This window comes from Phyllopteryx taeniolatus, chromosome 20, assembly GCF_024500385.1.
Source record: "Phyllopteryx taeniolatus isolate TA_2022b chromosome 20, UOR_Ptae_1.2, whole genome shotgun sequence".
In the NCBI taxonomy this organism is placed as follows: domain Eukaryota; kingdom Metazoa; phylum Chordata; class Actinopteri; order Syngnathiformes; family Syngnathidae; genus Phyllopteryx; species Phyllopteryx taeniolatus.
The window spans coordinates 11202574-11223365 of NC_084521.1; the positions used below are offsets into that span (position 1 = coordinate 11202574).

The window sequence follows — 20792 nt, forward strand, 5'->3', positions numbered from 1 at the left end:
AACAAATGATACATTCTCAAGTTAATTACTCTTGTAGAAGCAGTCTACTTATTTCTGACATCTGTGTAACAAAGTTCATTTGGTCTTTCTTAGAAGTACAGTATAGTATTTGAGTTTTATTGTATACGAATCAAAGAAAGGTTTTAACCATCAAACGTCAGGTAAATTAAAAAAACCTGTCAAACACAAAGAAACCCAAATAGTATAAACCCTGACATGATGTGTGTGACTATTATTAATCCATTCTTCTGTCTTCTATACTCATTAAGGTCACAGGCGCTCTGGAGCCTATCCTAGCTGACTTCAGGGCCAAGAGCCAGTAACAGGGCACCCCTCCCAAGAAAAAAAAAAAAAAAGACAGTCACACCCATTGACAATTTAGAGTCTTTGATAAACATGTTTTTTTATGCATGACTAAACCTGGGCAATTGGAGAAAAAAAACATGCAAGCACAAGGAGAACATGCAAACTCCATACAGGAAAGCCAGAGTCCAGATTCAAACCCCCAACCTATGAATTGTGAGGCAGATGTGCTAACCACTCACTATCGTGTCGCTGTCATTATTATTGTTTTAAGAATATTACTTATAGTGGTTTGTCCATTTCCCTACAATGAATATTCACATATACAAGTAGGAACAATTCAGTGACATAGTGTATGTTGTTCTGTGCAGAAAAGGGCAGTTTCTGTTAGGTAGCTGAACAACATCTTTAAGTTATTGTTTAAGTACGCCTTCACACCACAAAAATGGGACCTTGGCACAGACAACAGTCATGGCTTTGTGTCACAGTTTTTCCATTATTATTTTTCGGTTAAGTTTACAGGGTCTGTATAAAACAAAAAAAACAAAAAAATCTTTAAAACCACATGTATGGATGCCAATATGACACATGTGAATTGTTGAATAGTTTGCAGGCAGCAGTGTTTTAATCACAGACACCTGCCTTGCAGAAATAGCTCAGACTGTCACTGGTTGTTATAGGGGCTTAACATTTTAAAGGGAAGAGGAAAAGAATTAAGATGTATTTCAGCTGACTGCGTTCACATACAAGCTGGAGCCAAGCATGCCCAATCACTTTTCCAAAGACTTGTTTTTGCTTAAACATAAAGTGACCGGCTATTGGAAATATCCAAGTCAATCCAACCAACCACAGACCCGCAGTCTGACTTTATTCAAACTAATTGACCTTCTTTAATTCCATTATATGTGTAATGGACAAAGTCCATGTGCTCTCACAGAAGGAAACACTCAAATTTTTTTGACATGCCTCAATAAAAAGCACTATTACTGGTAACTTACTGCAAGTAAACCAACACTAGAAGCCCAGAGGCGTAGGTTGAGTGAAGCAGGACTGACACCTGAAACAGTGAACTCATTTATTATTACCCGGTGAAATGTAGTCGTTGACACGTTTTGCCATTTTTTTTTTCAAAACTTGTTTCGTTCCTCCCATACGGCTTGATCACAATAACTGATGCGAAATCAGCACGGTTGTAAATCAGAGGCCCCTGACCGCTTTTAACAGAAAACAACTGTCAGTGTCTTTCCTACCACAGATTCCAGCATACAACAGTTGGTATTAATTTTGAGAGGTTTTTTTTTCGCTTGCAAATACACAGCATGCCCAATTTCCAATCTTGCTGAGATGTCAAAATGAATCCAAAAGACTAAATGTACAAGGAAAATCTGCTTCCTCCCTCCCTGCTCTGATCACTTCAGGTCAAGTCTCAGTCATCTCCTGTATGTCTGCCCGTCCATCCATCCGTCTTTATGGAAGGTTGGGACATGTGCCAACTTTGCCAAGAAAGAAACCTATACATAGTGTAAATCTGGATAAGTGCAAATAGAAGAATTGTATTTATTTTCTTGCTGTTTGAGTCACAACGGAATTGCTTGCTCCACAAAAAGTATAGTGAGACTGACAGGTATTTTCCCAAAGCCTTAACACCATTCACCTGTAGCCTGCTAAGAATCAATCAGACAAAAAAAAAATGCAATTCTATATTTTTATCCGAGAAAATGTTTACTCCTGCCACATTGGAGCTGTCCTGCCGGGCCAAGAATCAAAATGGTACGGTCCATTATAGTTTATATCAGCCATTCTTTCTAGGGTATTCTTATTAATTTGCTTGATAAGTGTAACATTAGATACATCCAACTATTAATTTCCAAAAGTGTTTCCTCATGAGTGTCATGGGTAAGTTGTAGTCTGTCCAGCTGACTTTGGTCTGGAGATGGGGTAAACCCTGGACTGGTTGCCAGTCAATTATAGGACACATATAAAGAAACAACTCATTACCATTCACACCTATGAATAATTTAGACCATCCAGTTTAACCTAAGAATCATGTTTTGGGAATGTGGGAGGGAGCTGGAGAAAACCTGTGCATACACGAGAAAAACATGCAAACTCCACAGAGGTCATGAGCCAAGATTCGAACCCAGAATCTCTCCATTGTGAGACAGAAGTGTTAACCACTAGTTTACCAAACTTCAATATTCCATCCATCCATCCATCCATCCATCCATTTTCTGAGCCGCTTCTCCTCACTAGGGTCGCGGGCGTGCTGGAGCCTATCCCAGCTGTCATCGGGCAGGAGGCGGGGTACACCCTGAACTGGTTGCCAGCCAATCGCAGGGCACATAGGAACAAACAACCATTCGCACTCATGCCTACGGGCAATTTAGAGTCTCCAATTCATGCATGTTTTTGGGATGTGGGAGGAAACCGGAGTGCCCGGAGAAAACCCACGCAGGCACGGGGAGAACATGCAAACTCCACACAGGCGGGGCCGGGGATTGAACCCAGGTCCTCAGAACTGTGAGGCTGACGCTCTAACCAGTCGTCCACCGTGCCGCCACGGTGAAAATAGTGTACCATCTAAATGATTATGAATCTGTTACATTAAGGTCAAATAATCAGTGTGGCTTCAAATTACCAAAAGAGTCAACAAATCAACCCAAAATTCCAATTATCTTTCCATGTATTAAGAGAGAAAGCAGACCCATACTCAGAGCTGGCACACTTAAGTGGCGCAAAACACACTGAGGAACTTGTGATGATGACACATTTTCCAACAAAATTACAATAAGTGAAAAGGGGGGAAAAAATCTATGCTCAAATGATTAACAGATTTTTGAGTGGGACTGGTGTTAAATATTGAGGCAGTTTGTTATGTCATCAAATTACTAAAGCAGGAAGCAGTACTACTGTACAAATCACGCAGATTTGAATGTCTGGAAGCTTGCCTCATTTTTTGTGTGTGTGTGTGGTGTGTGAAGCTGTTTGATGTTGGATCAAATACACTTCAGCCTACTGACAAGCAGACACTAGCTCACCAGCATAGAGCAGCACAGACACTGATTACACAATGTGCACTGTTTAAACTGTACATGTGAGTCATACAGCATCAGTGATCAAATCATTGCTCTACGGAGGACCTTGTTCATGGGATAGAGAGGAATTTACCACTCCATCATCTTTAAATTAAAATTAAAAAAGGAGCCATTCTTTTTATACAGGTGTGTCAGAAAAGCTCCGGGACTGGTGTCACAAAATATAAACATTTCAACCGCAAATTACAAACTACGAGTTTTCCCATCCAATGTATGCAAGACGATCAACCAGCACATCTACAAAGAGATTCTGCTTTGTTCATTGCGAGAAGAGGCTGAATTTATGGCAAGAAAACTTGTGGTTTCTTCACCATAACAACGTGCCTGCTCACAATGTCCTGAACAACCAACAGTTCCTGATCAAGAAGAAAATCTCCAGACCTGACTCTGTGTGATTTGTTTTCTCTTTCCCAGGCTCAAGGGGTCATCATGAGGACCTGCGTTTTGAAGAGGTGGATGACATCAAGGTGGCTATTATGACGCAGCTCTGAAGAATCCCGGAAGGATCCCTCTAGGAGTGCATAAAGTCGTGGCAGAGAAGGCTGGGAAAGTGAGATAGACTCCAGGGAGATTGCTTCAAAGGGTAAAACTTGTCGTTTGTAGTTTAGATTTGAATTATAGTTTTTTTGTGATAACTGTCCTCGTGCAGTGAACGAAGCCATGTTAGCTAAAAAGAAATGAATAATATAAAAAATGCGTTATTACCTAATTATTTAAGTTTGGTGAACTAGTGGTTAGCACTTTTGACTCACGGTTCTAAGGTTCAGAGTTTGAATTTTGCGTCACATTATGGAGTTTGCATGTTTTCCCTGAGGCTTGTGGGGTTTTCTCCAGGTACTGAGGCTTCCTCACACATTCCAAAAACATGCACAATAGCTTAATTGAACATTGTAGATTGTTCATAGGTGTGAATAGGAATGTGAATGCTTGTTTGTCGATGTACCCCGTAATTGGTTGATAACCATTCCTGGGAGTACCCAATCTCTCACCCCTTAAAGTCACCTGGGATAGGTTCCAGCTCATAGAAAATCAATGGATGGATGTAAGTCACTGATGGCGTCGTGGTTCACTTGCCTGAATTCAGTGCAGGCACCCATATACAATATGTTCAGTTGCCACTTAGTGATGGTGCGAATGTGAGTATAATATGTATATAATATGTAATAATGTCTTAACAGGAGTCGCGGGAAAGAAAATGGGTGGATTTAATTTTAAACAAATTGTACCTGTGAGTTCAAGCTCTCAGCAAAGAGTTGAGATTTGCTCTTCAGCAAAGTAACCAGGCTCTTGAACACATCACTCGTTCGTTCATAGGCATCCTCGTCTCCCTCCTGCTTGACACCCTGTGTGAGCACATAATAAAAAAAACTTTCATTAATTCTGAAAAACCACAATCCTAATGCAGCCCACATGCCAGTTTGGGAGTAGCCTATGGGCCAAGAAAGCTCAGAGGAGCTACAGGCAGCCTCCGAAGGGAAGTGTAAACCCATGTTAACCACTAAATTAGGTTTAAGACACTACTGTATTTCGAGGTTTCATTTGCATCAATGTCCCCCGTTCAGTGCCAGGCTGTAGTTTCTGCACCCCCACCCCTCTGCTTTGGCTGAAATATTTCCAGGTGAAGAAACAGACACAGGAAGTCTCTGGCTTGTCAGCAAGAGTCAACGCTGCAGCAAGAGTGTCAATTAACTTTTAGAAATGATTGAAAACAGCTTTGAAGGGAGCCAATGTTTGGTCTCTGAAAGCCTTTCAGATTTCTCATAGTCCGCTGAGGTTATCATACTGTCTAACAAACACCTGATGTAAAAAAAAAATAAATAAAAAAAAATGTCTGGCAGCAACTTGTCAAAAATTGTAACATTTAAAGTCCCTGTATAGTGAAAATAGACTCATGGCTCAAGTGTGTCAATTCGCTGCCTTATAGCCACACCCAAAAATCTGGAAAAATGGCTCAAGTGTGTCAATTGCCTGCCTTTTAGCCACACCCAAAAATATGGAAAAAGGCCCAAAAATTTGGAAAAAGGGCTCAAGTGTGTCAATTGCCTGCCTTTTAGCCACACCCAAAAGTCTGGAAAAATGAAATGGTGCAGGAAAATGTAATTTTCTCTCTCTCTCTCTCTCTCTCTCTCTCTCTCTCTCTCTCTCTCTCTCTCTCTCTCTCTCTCTCTCTCTCTCTCTCTCTCTCTCTATATATATATATATATATATATATGTCAGACTTACACACATTTTCAATCAATTGTCTTGAAATGTGTTTAATGTACTGAGAAAAAAAATCTCCAAATTCATTATACAGGGTCTTTAAAAAACTCAGCTTCGTTTTATTATACTCCATCTAGGCTAATGAAGTAAATTACACCATACAAACTCAGTCACTCCCTTGCTATAAAAGCACAATTGAAAAATGATAGTTCTTCTAATGTTAATCCTTGTGTACAGAATAGATTACTTTGTTCAACATGTTGAGACTGAGCCAATTAATTGGCTTTATAGCACTTTGGATCATCCATCCATCCATCCATTTTCTGAGGCGCTTCTCTTCACTAGGGTTGCGGGCGTGCTGGAGCCTATCCCAGCTATCATCGGGCAGGAGGCGGGGTACACCCTGAACTGGTTGCGAGCCAATCGCAGGGCACATACAAACAAACAACCATTCGCACTCAGATTCACACCTACGGGCAATTTAGAGTCTCCAATTCATGCATGTTTTTGGGATGTGGGAGGAAACCGGAGTGCCCGGAGAAAACCCACACAGGCACGGGGAGAACATGCAAACTCCACACAGGCGGAACCGGGGATTGAACTCCGCTCCTCAGAACTGTGAGGCTGACGCTCTAACCAGTAGTTCACCGTGCCGCCCATTTTGGATCATATTTTCTGAAATTCTCTGAAATTATTTTATCACAACTGTCCATCCCATTGGCAAAATTCACATCCAAAGTCGATTGATCTACATGCAATTCTAAAAAAGAAATACATCATATTGGACCTGCAAGTTATTATTGGGCATCAACACACTTAGGTCTATGTACTAATAATTTCAATTATCAATCATATTTACTACAACAAATTAAATTTAAGTCCATCATGTTTTCACCATGTCAATAGTCTTACCATGTTGAGAAAAACTCCAGCACTGCTACAGGTGATGTAGAGCGTCTCTGTGTCATAAGGCTCAATCACGAGGTAACACATCTCACCTTCTATCTGTCTCCAGAGAGGGGCACGACATCCATTTGAATATTCATAGTCTGAGAAGGGTGAGAGAGGAAAAAGGTTATATATAGAAACATACTGCATTTTAATAATATACTGAACAACCTGACAATGATCCATCAAAATAAGTAATGATCAAATCTATTTTGGATGATGAGAACTAACACGGTTGAGGGAAATGAGCCCATGGAAGAAGCGATTTGATTGACAACATATTTAAGTAGGCTCAATCAAAGAGATAACAATGTAATTCAAACCCACAGAGCATAAATGTAATATTTTAAAATAATCTGATTTTTATTTCTCATGCACGTGGCACGATACATCATCTACAGTAATGCAAAAGAAGCTTACTGATTACTGCCAAAGTAAACAACAATCTGACAGATGAAATGATGCTTGTGTAGTCAATGGCACCGGCCCACAGTCTTTTTATGGTGTGGAATATTCAGTATTTGTGTTAAGAGCAATTGCAACCCAGTGAAATACAACCCCAATTCCAATGAAGTTGGGACGTTGTGTTAAACATAAATAAAAACAGAATACAATGATTTGCAAATCATGTTCAACCGATATTTAATTGAATACACTACACGATATTTAATGTTCAAACTCGATTGTTTTTAGCAAATAATCATTAACTTAAAATTTTATGGCTGCAACATGTTCCAAAAAAGATGGGACAGGGTTTTCTTTTCTTTTAACAACATTCAATAAAGGATTGGGAAATTGAGGACACTAATTGTTGAAGCTTTGTAGGTGGAATTCTTTCCCATTCTTGCTTGATGTACAGCTTCAGCTGTTCAACAGTCAGAGGTCTCCGTTGTCGTATTTTACACTTCATAATGCGCAACAAATTTTCAATGGGAGACAGGTCTGGACTGCAGGCAGGCCAGTCTAGTACCCGCACTCTTTTACTACGAAGCCACGCTGTTGTAACACGTGCAGAATATGGTTTGGCATTGTCTTGCTGAAAGAAGCAGGGGCGTCCATGAAGACGTTGCTTGAATGGCAGCATGTTTCTCCAAAACCTGTATGTACCATTCCGCCTTAATGGGGCCTTCACAGATGTGTAAGTTACCCATGGCATTGGCACTAACACAGCCCCAGATGCTGGCTTTTGAACTTTGCGTCCATAACAGTCCGGATGGTTCTTTTCCTCTTTGGCCCCGGAGGACACGACGTCCACAATTTCCAAAAACAATTTTAAATGTGGACTCGTCGGACCACAGAACACTTTTCCACTTTGTTGTGTAAATGGCTTTTGCTTTGCATAGTAGAGTTTCAAGTTGCACTTACGGATGTAGCGCCGAACTGTATTTACTGACATTGGTTTTCTGAAGTGTTCCTGAGCCCATGTGGTGATATCCTTTACACATTGATGTCGGTTTTTGATGCAGTGCCGCCTGAAGGATCGAAGGTCACGGGCATTCAATGATGGTTTTCAACCTTTCCACTTACATGCAGTGATTTCTCCAGATTCTCTGAACCTTTTGATGATATTATGGACCGTAGATGATGAAATCCCTAAATTCCTTGCAAATTTACATTGAGAAACATTGTCCTTAAACAGTTCGACTATTTTCTCATGCACTTGTTCACAAAGAGGTGAACCTCGCCCAATCTTCTCTTGTTAATGACTGAGCAATTCAGGGAAGCTCCTTTTATAACCAATAATGGCACCCACCTGTTCCCAATTAGCCTGTTCACCTGTGGGATGTTCCAAACAGGTGTTTGAAGAGCATTCCTCAACTTTCTCAATCTTTTTTGCCACCTGTCCCAGCTTTTTTGGAATGTGTTGCAGCCATAAAATTCTAAGTTAATGATTGTTTGCTAAAAACAATAAAGTTTATCAGTTTGAACATTACATATCTTCTATTTGTAGTGTGTTCAAGTAAATATAGGTTGAACATAATTTGCAAATCAATGTATTCTGTTTTTATTTATGTTTGCCACAAAGTCCCAACTTCTTTGGAATTGGGGTTGTATGATTATAATACAAACCTGATGTGTATTGAACCAACTTTAACACCCTATTCTCCCCTGGACCGCAAAAGCTTTGTAAATATTCCACTTCATTATCCACGAAGGAGGGATTGAGCCGGAACTTTCTGAAAAATGCAGAAAAAAATAAATAAACAGCTTCCCGCCTTTTTAAAAACTCACTGAAGTATCTATTAATATTATTTGACTAGGGTTGACACCCAGAAAAGGGAAGCACCCACTCTGATATTTCTTTAAGGATCTTGCGAACAATCTGTTTGTCCAGATTTAGTAGAAGGCGGAGCAGCTGGATCTTGAGGTCTGTGTCCTTGCTCTGTGGGTGGCCTTCCTCTTTGTCAGTCTTTACAGCCTTCTTCATGTTGGCAAAGCTGGGACCAAGAATCTTCACCATCGGCATTCTGTTTTCTGAGCATTATGGGAAAATTAGCCATTTATTTACACTGAAATACAGGTTGCAGGCCATTCATTTTTCCAAGGGCTTCACTTTGCTATAATTTTAATCAGCACCAAACTCTACATCTTCATAGAAACCCAATTATGCCTGCATTGTGTCTTTAATATCCATTTAATTTTCAATAAGTAAATAAAAATGTTCATAATTTTGAAAAACAAGTCATCATGCTGCTTACTAATAATGCATAAATGGCAAAGGAAAAATCATGTCCTTGGAGGTAAAATAGTAACTTCTTCACATAATAGCGAAGGCAATCTGCAATTAAAAATTCTTAACATTAGCCACATTAGATCGCGTACCTGTATAAATTCATACCTCCAGCATATGAGTGAATTTTGTTTTTAGGTGCACAGTAATTTATTCTTCATTGATACAAAAAGGCGGCACGGTGTTCGACTGGCTACCACATCTGCCTCGCAGTTCTGAGGACCGGGGTTCAAATCCCAGCCCCACCTGTGTGGAGTTTGCATGTTCTCCCCGTGCCTGCGTGGGTTTTCTCCGGGCTCTCCGGTTTCCTCCCACATCCCAAAAACATGCAGGGTAGGTTAATTCAAGACTCTAAATTGCCCGTCGGTGTGAATGTGAGTGCGAATGCTTGTTTGTTTCTATGTGCCCTGCGATTGGCTGGTGACCAGTTTAGCGTGTACCCCGCCTCTCGCCCCAAGATAGCTGGGATAGGCTCCAGCACGCCCGCGACCATAATGAGGATAAGCGGAATGGAAGATGAATGAATGAATTAATTGATACAAAAAAAGAAAAACACCAAACACAACAAAATGTTAAAATATAAAAAATATATTTTATATTGGTTGGTTTGGGTTCATTGCTAACTAACAAAAGAGAATAGCAAGAAGGAGCACATGGGTTACGTGCTTTGTTGGCGGGCAGAAACCTTTGGATGAAAATGGGATTAAAATCTCACTAAATAGTTGAATCACTTACCTTCAAGGCACGACTGAACTTCTTTCAGTTTATTCTCATTTGCTAGATTCACAAGATTGGAGAGCTGGTTGAAGTTGTGGACAGAAATATTCGGGGGAGAGAGCCGTAATGTTGGACATCCGTTTTGATCTTTTTCCTGGGACTCTACTCCATCTGAGTCTCTGAGGGGACAGCACAGTAGTACTTTTCCAATTTTAGTTACATTATTTTACTTAGATTATAAATATCTGACTGTGAAACACATTGTATGATATAATAAAAAAAAATAATGTCACGCGGTAGAAAGCAAAGGACAGCATATCTTGCACAGACACCAAATAATAATGAAAGCTCATGATTAGACTGACTTGAGGTCATAATCCCTTTCAAAGTCAGACGCTGTCAAAGTGGTCTTCCATTGCAGCGGCTCCTCAAACAAAAGTTCTGCCTCCTCTGGGTGCAGTGAGCTGAAGTCATCCACAAAACGCATGATTTCTTCCAGAAGCAGATCATTCAGTGGCATGGAATCTAGTTTGCCTCCTTTGGTCCACTTTGCTGCCCTGGTCAATGAGTTACCCATTTTGCTGGAGACAATAAAAACAGTTAAATAGTGGAAAAAAAGATTACATTTGGCCAGAAATAGACAGCCACATGGGGCAATATTGAACAAGGGTATTACATTTTGTAAGCAGCAGTTGTCCTTACAGTCAACAGATGTACAGATGAGCAAACTTACCCGATATTTGTTAACACTCGAGTACTTTTCAAATGCAGGGACCCTCGACGAGTACCCACTGCCTTTGGTTGCTAAGATACAGCTAAACAAAAATGGAAGGTGAGGCAAAGAGCATGCTGCTCTATTATATTACATATTTTTTTTTAAAAAATAGATGATGTTGGCTGATAATTATTAGACCAATATGTTACAATTATAACACAACAGCCAAAATGTCAACACACCCAAGTTCTGTTCTGTAAGTGCAGCTAACACACTCAAAACTTTCACCAGGTCCTTGCAATGTTAATAACAATCTTCTTCCATGCATTCAGTCACAGAAACACAAACGATATACAGAAAAAAAAACAACGTACTTTTTCTTGCAGCCGCCGTCAATCTCTACCATGTCGTTGGAAAGCTCTCAGGCAGCACACTTCCTGTTAGAGCCAGGTCGCCATGGTTACCGGTGACGGCTCTACCGTAATATCGAGTAAAGCTGCGCAACTGGAGTCTGGTGTTACGTGATCATAGAATGACTTCACCGACGTTATAAATACTCGCTTTTCCACTGCGTTTGTAGCACTAATGACTCTTGTTTGTCATGTTTTCTTTCTTACCGCTGTATGTACTCATAACGTTAGGTATACCTGCACAATCATTGGCTCTAATGGGCAACAATCGGCTGTTTAAAACTCCAATAATTCACAATGAATTGTCCCTTTTGTGTATCTTAAATCCTGTATTAAGAAACATACAAACATACAAAAACCTATCTCAGCATGATGCATAGTACTGTAGTTATATATTATTCCCCACCTACAGTCAAGATTAATGAGGATGTTCTCATATTATTACATTTAGAACGTACAGCTGTATGTTGTGTTGAATCTTCTGCAGATTATGGCGTATGTTTTTTATAAACTTTCATATTTTTTTCATTAATTTCATACCATCAAAAAAAATAATAGATTTTACATCCACTTTATAATCTTAGAAGGCTAACTAAGCAGGTGATTTTATTCTATAGAGCATAGGTGTCAAACTCAAGGCCCGGGGGCCAGATGCGGCCCGCCATATCATTTTATGTGGCCCGCGAGTGCAATTCATGCTCGTCAACTTCTATGATTTTTGCTAAAATCTGTACCCAATTTCCAAATTGTCATAATAATAAACAATAATGTTGAGATATTGCATTTTTCTGTTACCAAACCCTTCCTCTACAGTAATTTAAACAATACTTGAACAATCTATTATCTTTGTCTTCTGATTTCAAAACTATCCATCCATCCATCCATTTTCTGAGCCGCTTCTCCTCACTAGGGTCGCGGGCGTGCTGGAGCCTATCCCAGCTGTCATCGGGCAGGAGGCGGGGTACACCCTGAACTGGTTGCCAGGCAATCGCAGGGCACATAGAAACTAACAACCATTCGCACTCACAGTCATGCCTACGGGCAATTTAGAGTCTCCAATTAATGCATGTTTTTGGGATGTGGGAGGAAACCAGAGTGCCCGGAGAAAACCCACGCAGGCACGGGGAGAACATGCAAACTCCACACAGGCGGGGACGGGGATTGAACCCCGCACCTCAGAACTGTGAGGCTGACGCTCTAACCAGTCGGCCACCGTGCCGCCTGATTTCAAAACTAGTTATCCCTCAATTTGTTGTGTAATGGTAATAATATGATTTGGTGATTAAACATTTATAATGTTTCACTATTCTAATGGCCCTCTAAGGGAAATCAAACTACAATGCGGCCCGAGACAAAAGTTTGAGTTTGACACCCCTGCTATAGAGTATAAACTGTATTGAATAAAGACACCATCTAAAAATCCATTTTTATTTAAGTAAGTCAAATTGCTTAAGAGCTCAAGTAGGAAATAAATGTTTTTGTTCACTATCGTCAGCAATAAAAACATTTTTATGTGACACAATAAACAACATTTATCAATTGGAATCGATTTTGGTCAACGAGTAGACATAGCCAAGCTCTATGTGGCCTTAATAAAAAACACTCAAAAAGAACGAAATGTTCCATTTGGATACTACATGCAAACATCCATCCATTTTCGATACCGCTTGTACTCATATAATTTCAAGCTGCATTTTGAGCTGAAAATATTAACAAGGCTCTGGTTCATGAATTCCAGTTGAATTTATTCAAGCTTTTAAATGACTTTTTGACAAAAGCAAACCATTGTTGCAATACAGGCTGTAAACACATCAGTGTGATTGAATAGCAACAAACACATTGGTCGCATTGTAATTCTGACACTATTTCTTCTCCTTTTGTTGTTCTCTAGACAAACTAGCCATGCCAATATGAGACCTATTGATGATGTTGTTACTGTAGTGCAGGTCTCTTGGCACACGATAAAACATGCTTTGCGATAGCGTGAACTGGAAATGTTTCGATGATAAGCAAAGTTGAACAATTAGTACACAAACGTGCTCCTTTCTGCACTTCCATTCAACATTTAAAAAAAAAGTGTTAAAGGCCTTCCATATTATTAATATGAACAAGGATTACAAATAGAGAAAGGTTGATTAGGTGAGGAGCTGCAGGCAGAATTGAAGGATTGCTTTATTTTGTTTACTTATGAAGCAGTAAATGCTAAACTTTACGTGGATGGACAACAATAAAAAAGGTAAGAAAAAGCATGCCAAAAACAATGATTAATTAGCTAGTAATTAAAGCCTAATTGCTGTTTGTTAAAGGATGAAATGAAATGCTTCCCCCCTTTCCTTGATCTTTTACAAAGTCAAACAAATTTGCCTTTCATCTGGAGCAACTTGGATGTTCTTTAACTCAAAACTTAATTCAACATAATAAACACAACCGCTCTGCGATGTTTATATGTTTAGTCCTTGATTAAACGGCACGGTAACACACAGAGGACACTAGCCTCCCTACTAGGGAGGAATGTCATGATTGCATCCGCTCACAAACTTCCACAACAGACCATTAACACTCACAATAAACATACCCATAGGCTAAAGAGGATGTGCGCCAACTACTGTTTTCCTCACTGTGGGGAGGCAAAGAGCACGCTGCTAGATTCAGATACAGCTAGATTGTTGCATCTCCATTATATTACATGTAAAAAAGTGCAAAAATACAAATATCTAATATCTATCATTTATAATGCTATCTACGAATAATAATAATAAAAAGTATACTATTTGAAACACTCCATTGAAGCCAAGAGGTCAGAAAACCAGTCAGTGTCTGGTATGACCACTATTTGCCTCATGCAGTACAACACATCTTCCTTCGATCAGTTGATTGTAGCCTATGGAATGTTGGTCCTCTCCTCTTCAACCGCTGTGTGAAGTTGCTGAATATCGGCAGAAACTGGAGCACGCTGTCATGTACGCTGATCCAGAGCATCCCAAACATTTTCAATGGGTGACAATATGCTGGCTATGTAAGAACTGGGATTTCTTTCAGTTTCCAGGAATTGTACACAGATTCTTGCAGCAAAGGACTGTGCATTATCATACTGCAACATGAGAAGAAACATAACATTTTGGCCAGTATGTAAAAGTCAGTTTTATGAACTAGCAACCCTTTATTGGTCAGTGACTGTTTTTTTTGTTTCTGTTTTGTTTTTTTGTCAATGTCTTTATGTCTCAAAAGTGTATGCATGTTTTGGGGATGTAGGAGGAAACCAGAGTACCCGGAGAAAACCCACGCAGGCACGGGGAGAACACGCAAACTCCACACAGGCGGGGCCTCGATTTGAACCCCGGTCCTCAGAATTTGGAGACCCTAAATTGCCCATAGGTGTGAATGTGAGTGCGAATGGTTGTTTGTTTATATGTGCCCTGCGATTGGCTGGAAACCAGTTCAGGGTGTACCCCGCCTCCTGCCCAATGATAGCTGGGATAGGCTCCAGCACTCCCGCGACCCTAGTGAGGATAAGTGGAATGGAAGCTGAATGAATGAATAATCATTCAATAATCATTAAAGTTGAAATTAAACTCGCACATTGCTGGAAACCTGTGTTGCACAACAGACAGAGAACCAGAGAACACACCTGCAGGCATGCACCTCTTGTGTTAGTAGGGTTTGGGGTTGGTGCTTTGCTCAGGGGTACTTCGGTGAGCAGTTGATGCAGATTATTATTTTTTTTTTTTAGATAAATGTTAGAATTATTTCTTTTCAACGTGTCCCTTGTACTCCTTTGTAATGTCTTTGGTCTGGCCTATGTGAGAAACACATTTATCTAACAGATAAGGCTTCTAAAACACTTTTGAGCAGTCAAGATTCAGTCTGCTAGATGTATCACGTAGTATCAGCTCACACTTCTCTTCGCACTGAGATAACAGCTGTTTCTACTTTTTTAAACATTTAGCACCTTTAAAAAAAATTCAGGTTTTCCCCATGTTGCTTTCCTCCTTCCTTCACCTCCTGGCTCATCTACTTTGCTTCATCGCTAACAGTGTAATTATGATTTTGGTCTGAGAGACTTTCCACGTTTGGAAGTGCCTCACTCAGTAAAACCCAGGCAGCTCTGACACAATTTGACTTTTGCATTTTAACTTCTCTCTGGGAAGACATCAGGAGCTCTTTGTTCCTCACTTCCCTGCCAGAGGATGAAGGTGGGTGGGGGTGAGAAGGGAGTGGGCAAAGCAAGAGCTAGGAGCAAGGGACAGAATGGAGAACAGTGGGCCTGCTTTAAGAATTAGAGCATGAAAAAAAAAAAAAGTGAACAAAACATGGGTGCAAATAATGGACTAAGATGAAGATAACTGTTGGGTGGAAAATAATGGTCAAACTGGGGAAAGCAAGACAGAGCGGTAGTAATCCGCTAGTGAGAGGCAGATTCGGGAGGAGGCTGGTCCTGGTCCCATCATTTGAGGAGGTGCTGCTAGAAACCTTTATGTTGGTGCCGCTCCAACATCTGTGCCGCCATTCCGATAAAACAAGAGAGCCAGGGAGGAACACTACTTCTTGGAAATGATGACACACCCTCCTGAAAGGCACACAAGAAAGATGTAATTGTGAACACACAAATATCATTGAAAGAAAACTCACTGTTCACCACTTTTATATTAAGAATAGAGTGGCCTGTGAAGTATTTATTTTCCTTAAAATTTTAAATTATGTACAAATGAACAGTACCTGGAATTGTACTAACAGTCTCAATTTTCCTTTAATTTTTCCGTCAATCAATTCTGTTTAAATTAAAGCAAATGTTCTTGGTATTTAGACTAACAGTCTTGTAGAATAGTATTCCTGCTAGCTGCTCTGTTTTTTAAGAAATATATGCCAAAACGTGGGAAAAGTGTTTTGGCCAAAGCTCAATAGGCAACCTTACTGTAAATGAGCAGAAATGAAGATACAATTGTAATGAAAGCATTCCTCAATGTTTTGCTGACATTGTTCCAGTCAGTCCTCTCATCACAAACTTAGTTATTGGAGACAAATGATGAGCTCTAAGCATGTAAGTGCTTGGACAACAAGAAATATTACTGCAAATTTGTGGCTGTGTCTGAACTGTATTTTGCTATTTATTTATTTTTTTACCCTGGGTTCTATAATCCCCAATTATAAAGAAATTTCAGCCAGTGAGAAACCTGAAGAAAGTCATTCCCAGAAAAGGCACATTAACAATATTATCGAAGATTAAGCCTGCGTGTGTGATCATACTTGAATAGTCTCCTGAAAGTTAAGCTAGCAAAACTTTAAAATGTTGACGGGAACACTATTCATTAAATCTACAGTACACTTACGGTGCATACACACGTATCGTATCCGGTACAAAAACTGTCTCATGTCAAGAGATAGCAGCACACCTGTCACTATGGGTGGGCCATAGGGGACAATGCCCACCCACCAAGATGCTTGTGCCCCCCTACTTGAGACACAGATCTCTACAAAAAAAAACATTTTTAAATTTAATTTTATTTTATCATAGTAGCTATTAGTTTTTTTTAATAAATACTAATGTTGTGACATCAAAGACATAAAAATAAAATTAAAAAAACAATGGTGTGATTATTTTCAAATGATATGAACGTAATCTGCAACAGTTGATCACGGCTTGACTGGGGGGAAAAAAACAAAAGTCGGTGCGTAATGCGTAGCCCTACGTAACATTACATATGTACTGTACATGTTGCCTCACAACAGTCCAACACAATTTTCAAAGTGAATCAGTGATTATATTTGTTAATTATGAATTATGGATAGAAGCAAATGGTTGAAAGCTCAACCACTGGTTGTATTAGCTGAGAGTGATGTGGTTGAATCGAAGGATACTGTAGCTCGCTGTGTATTCCCATTGAAAAAAAACGGCAGACACCCCAGCTCCCCTCAAAGATGGAAAATGGACGATAGCTAACATACTTAGCATATTCAAAAATGTACTGCAAGCTGTAAACTGACTACGTTTGTCACAGCCTGCACAAGTCCACGGTAATGTGTGAAAAGTCTTTCCTCGGAGCATTGGCGCATAGTATGCCGCCCAGCTTGTTTTTAAAAAGGACTTCACTCAAAAATGTCAATTTGATTTGAAGGATGCATTGATGAGGAGGTTCAGCGCAAAGAGACGTCACCTCACGCTATGCTGACACACAACTCAAAGTAGGTTCGAAGTGTGTGTGTGTTGGCAATGCATGTCCCTCTGTTGGGCCCTTAAACCGTGGAGCTTTTTCAGTTTGGGAGATGTTTCTGTGTTACATCTCATAAGTTAAAGACTCAAGTGTTTTGTGGCTATTGATACTATTGTTTTAAATTATGAGGATTGGTGTTGTAGCTGGTCATACTTGTTGTTGGTTAGGTTTAACATGATGATTACATGTGTCAGTGTTTCGAAAACAGAGTAGGCTATAGGATAATAAAAATTCATGGGAGGCCATGAATTTTATGAGGTCTGGCGATGGCAGCACATTTTATCTTATTCAGTGGAGCCTGGTTTGGTAAAAACATTTTGTGTAAATTTTCACTCTGGCCAGAGATTTCCCAAAAATGTATTTTCAGTGCAGCTTGTGCATGGATGAAGAGCCAAAAGACATAGGGAAAAGGTTGGTTTCATCATAGGCTAGGACAAATGACAAAAAGGACCGTAGCAATCCCAAAGGAAAATGACACCTGCAAGATAAAATCCTTCCTTGACATGTATAAAGTTGGGGACTACATTTCTCAACAGGCTTCTTTGAACCAGCCAGAGCAACATCTGTGCTGTTCCAAGGTTAACAATGTAGTCTAATTATAAACCCCGGCAGACTAATCAGTCTGTGTGCAGCCTGCGTGTGAGACCCGCTGTACAGACAGAGAGTTTTGGTTCGGCTTCAAGGCGGGTTCCTCCCTTGAGGACTACAGATTTGGCATTGTGCCAGACAGCCAACCACACTTTAGACCTGTGGGAATTTCCCTGTCCTCAGATGGATCCAGTTTGGAGATGATCCTTTCTCTCAGGCTCTGTCTGGCTATAAACCAGCCACCGTAGATCATCACTCATTAGGATCTGTTGTCTACACTCAAAATTAAACTGCTATCGAAGCCTTCACAGTCTTACTCCACTCCGCCCCCATCAACACCTGCTAACATACTGTATAGCCCACAGGCTTCAAATGACTGCTCATGGGGAGAACTCAACTTTGACCATTTTGACTAACAAGACCCAACACGTCTCTCTTTTCCTGGCACATTGCTTGTCAGATGCATACCTATTAGCCACCTTTTCTTTATGACCTTGTACTGCATTTCCTCAAAAACACTTCAGATGTCCCAAAGTCATCACCCTTGAGTGTTAAGCTAACTGTTATTAGTTGGCAAAGGTGAACCACTTCATGGTTTGTTTGTTTAGGGCCCCGCCACATGGTTTCTTTCTCGTGAGTCACACACATTGACAGTTTAATGTGTTGTGTGGACATTTTCACAGATCTGTCCTCTATCCACCGCGTCTTATCTGGGCAGGACTCTTGTCTGGTCAATACATAATGTAGTGACATCTTAATGTGACCTTTGGTTTTCTAAATTACATCAGCCCCACAACGGGACTTGTCGCATTAGAAAGTCACGTCACTGATCATCATCCTTTGCAAAGTGAGTCAGGTGGCCCAAATGGAATCTTAGTCTTCTTGATTTTGTTTGTTTTGTTCTATCCCAGGTGGGAAATTCCGGCTATCAAGGCTGAACTTGTGCTTGATTAGAAACATAAACAGCCACAGCAAGTTTACACATGTGCAGCCACCTTGCGCTCCTCATATCTAGACTCCCCCCCCACCTCTACTACATAAAAAAAAAAAAAGACTGACAGTGTGTCAAAACATGGTTCATGGGGTATTTAGGTTCATGGGCCAGGTCTTGGGGAGGCCAGGTCTAAAGGATACATCTGCAACTGTAATGGTCAGGTTCTAGGCCCTGTCAACCCCCTAAAGCGTTGATCCTGATTTTCCAGGAGCTCCTCTACCTAACGTGTCAAGATGTTTCTCAGAACATGCCAAAAACAGAGTGATACCTACATGTACTGTATGTTACAAAGCCTCTATGCAAAGATAAACACTATATTCCTCTAGAGCTTCATGTGACTGCATTCTAGAAGTTAGTGTTCATTTAACAAAATATATTTATTGTTCGATTAATGAAAGGAAGTTAATTTTTGTAGGATTACAAATTTATCATTTTTGTACGAGTACAGCCCTGCAAATGGCTGGTGACCAGCTCAGGGAGTACCCCGGCTCTTGCCCGAAGATAGCTGGGATTGGCTCCAGCACGCCCGCAACCCTAGTGAGGATAAGCGGTACAGAAAAGGAATGAATGAATGAATATATGAGTACAAATCCTCAAAATGACTTCTATATTTCATATACTCATATACTTATGGAACCTTGATGGTCAACAACGATCCGTTCTGCAACACATCAACGTCTGATTTGCTCATATTTCAAAACAATTTATTCTCCATTGGAAATAGTGGAACTATAAATAATCAGTTCCAGAAAAAAAAATCTCGCCATCATAAAACTCTTTAGATTCTCTACTGCCATATAACTGTGGTTGACAAACTTTTATGAGACATGGCAAGCCCAAGGATAAACATGAAATGGAAGGGAGGATGCAAGTCAAATCACATGGAGGCTATGGCATTTACTACAGTATGTCGCAATGAGTTCCACTGACGGTCATTTTTCATATTGTCATCACAGGTACCCAACTGTGGGGGCAACATACAAACAAACGCAGACATACACACAAAAGCAAAACATCACACCAGATGACAGAGCTAAAGTCTCATAAGATATGCTGAAGACTCCCAAGACCACAGCAAATGTTGTGGAAGGTCTGGTATGACCTCTTGTACACTGGACTTTTTTGTGACTTTTAGAGTCATATTGTTCCAATAAATTTTGGTGGACTCCAAATTGTATGACCACAGGGTCATTTATTTTGGTTCCTCTGTCCTTTACTAAAAGGTATTGGATACGCCTACTCATGAGGTTGGAAACGTTAACTTCCATGAAGGTAAATACATTCAGTTTGATCAGGGGCAAAAACTCCTACAAAAAGCATTAATATTTAAGTTCTGTATCGGACGACAGTAAACTATTTTATAATTGTCATATATCATTGTAAATCGTAATGTAGTTATCCACAGGCTACATCTAAAACGCTTGACATTGCCCACAGAAGCTGTTATTAGCAGAAGGGCTCTGCACTTGAAAATTTAAAAAATAATTGAATCATAGAAATTCCTTCTTGCCTGCCATCAACTTCTCCGAGTCTCTCTGTGAAGAAATTGGCTACTCGGTTGCCTTGAGGTCCAGCACTCTATTCCCTGCGGTGTAGCTACTGCCACATGGAGGTAACTTTAGTGGACTAAATATTCGCAACCAGTGACCTGGGCCTCCTTGTAATCCACTTACTGTCATTAGCCACTGGGTCAACAGGGACACTGCTGCTGGACTCTCATAGCTCTGCTGGACATACAACTACATTCCATTTGTATGCTGTATGGCTCAATGATGGAGAAACAATGTTTTGTTACGGTACTTACAATCACATGTGTTGGATTTGAAGTTGCAAAAAGATGTTCCAATGGAAGCCCTGATGGAAACCTAGCATAGTGAGAG

General features: G+C 40.2%; 1 protein-coding gene across 10 annotated transcripts in view; it reads right to left on the reverse strand.

The window, feature by feature from the left end:
* odad2 (outer dynein arm docking complex subunit 2) overlaps positions 1 to 20559 on the reverse strand; it is a 63907-nt gene extending 43348 nt beyond the window's left edge. For 7 of the 10 annotated variants that reach the window (XR_009785921.1, XR_009785919.1, XR_009785917.1 and 4 more), the window contains exons 1-8: positions 11086 to 12052; positions 10730 to 10811; positions 10362 to 10577; positions 10015 to 10175; positions 8840 to 9023; positions 8619 to 8725; positions 6513 to 6649; positions 4625 to 4741 (exon numbers count right to left, since the gene is read on the reverse strand). Coding sequence is in view for 3 of the 10 variants with exons in the window: in XM_061758337.1 (XP_061614321.1) it covers positions 4625 to 4741; positions 6513 to 6649; positions 8619 to 8725; positions 8840 to 9023; positions 10015 to 10175; positions 10362 to 10573 (918 nt within the window). In the remaining 7 variants the exon portion in view is untranslated. Of the gene's footprint in view, positions 1 to 4624; positions 4742 to 6512; positions 6650 to 8618; positions 8726 to 8839; positions 9024 to 10014; positions 10176 to 10361; positions 10578 to 10729; positions 12053 to 15591; positions 15689 to 20422 lie in introns of those variants that run through there. The other 3 variants (XR_009785918.1, XR_009785922.1, XR_009785923.1) reach the window with 3 other exon arrangements.
* Positions 20560 to 20792: the final 233 nt, after the last annotated feature.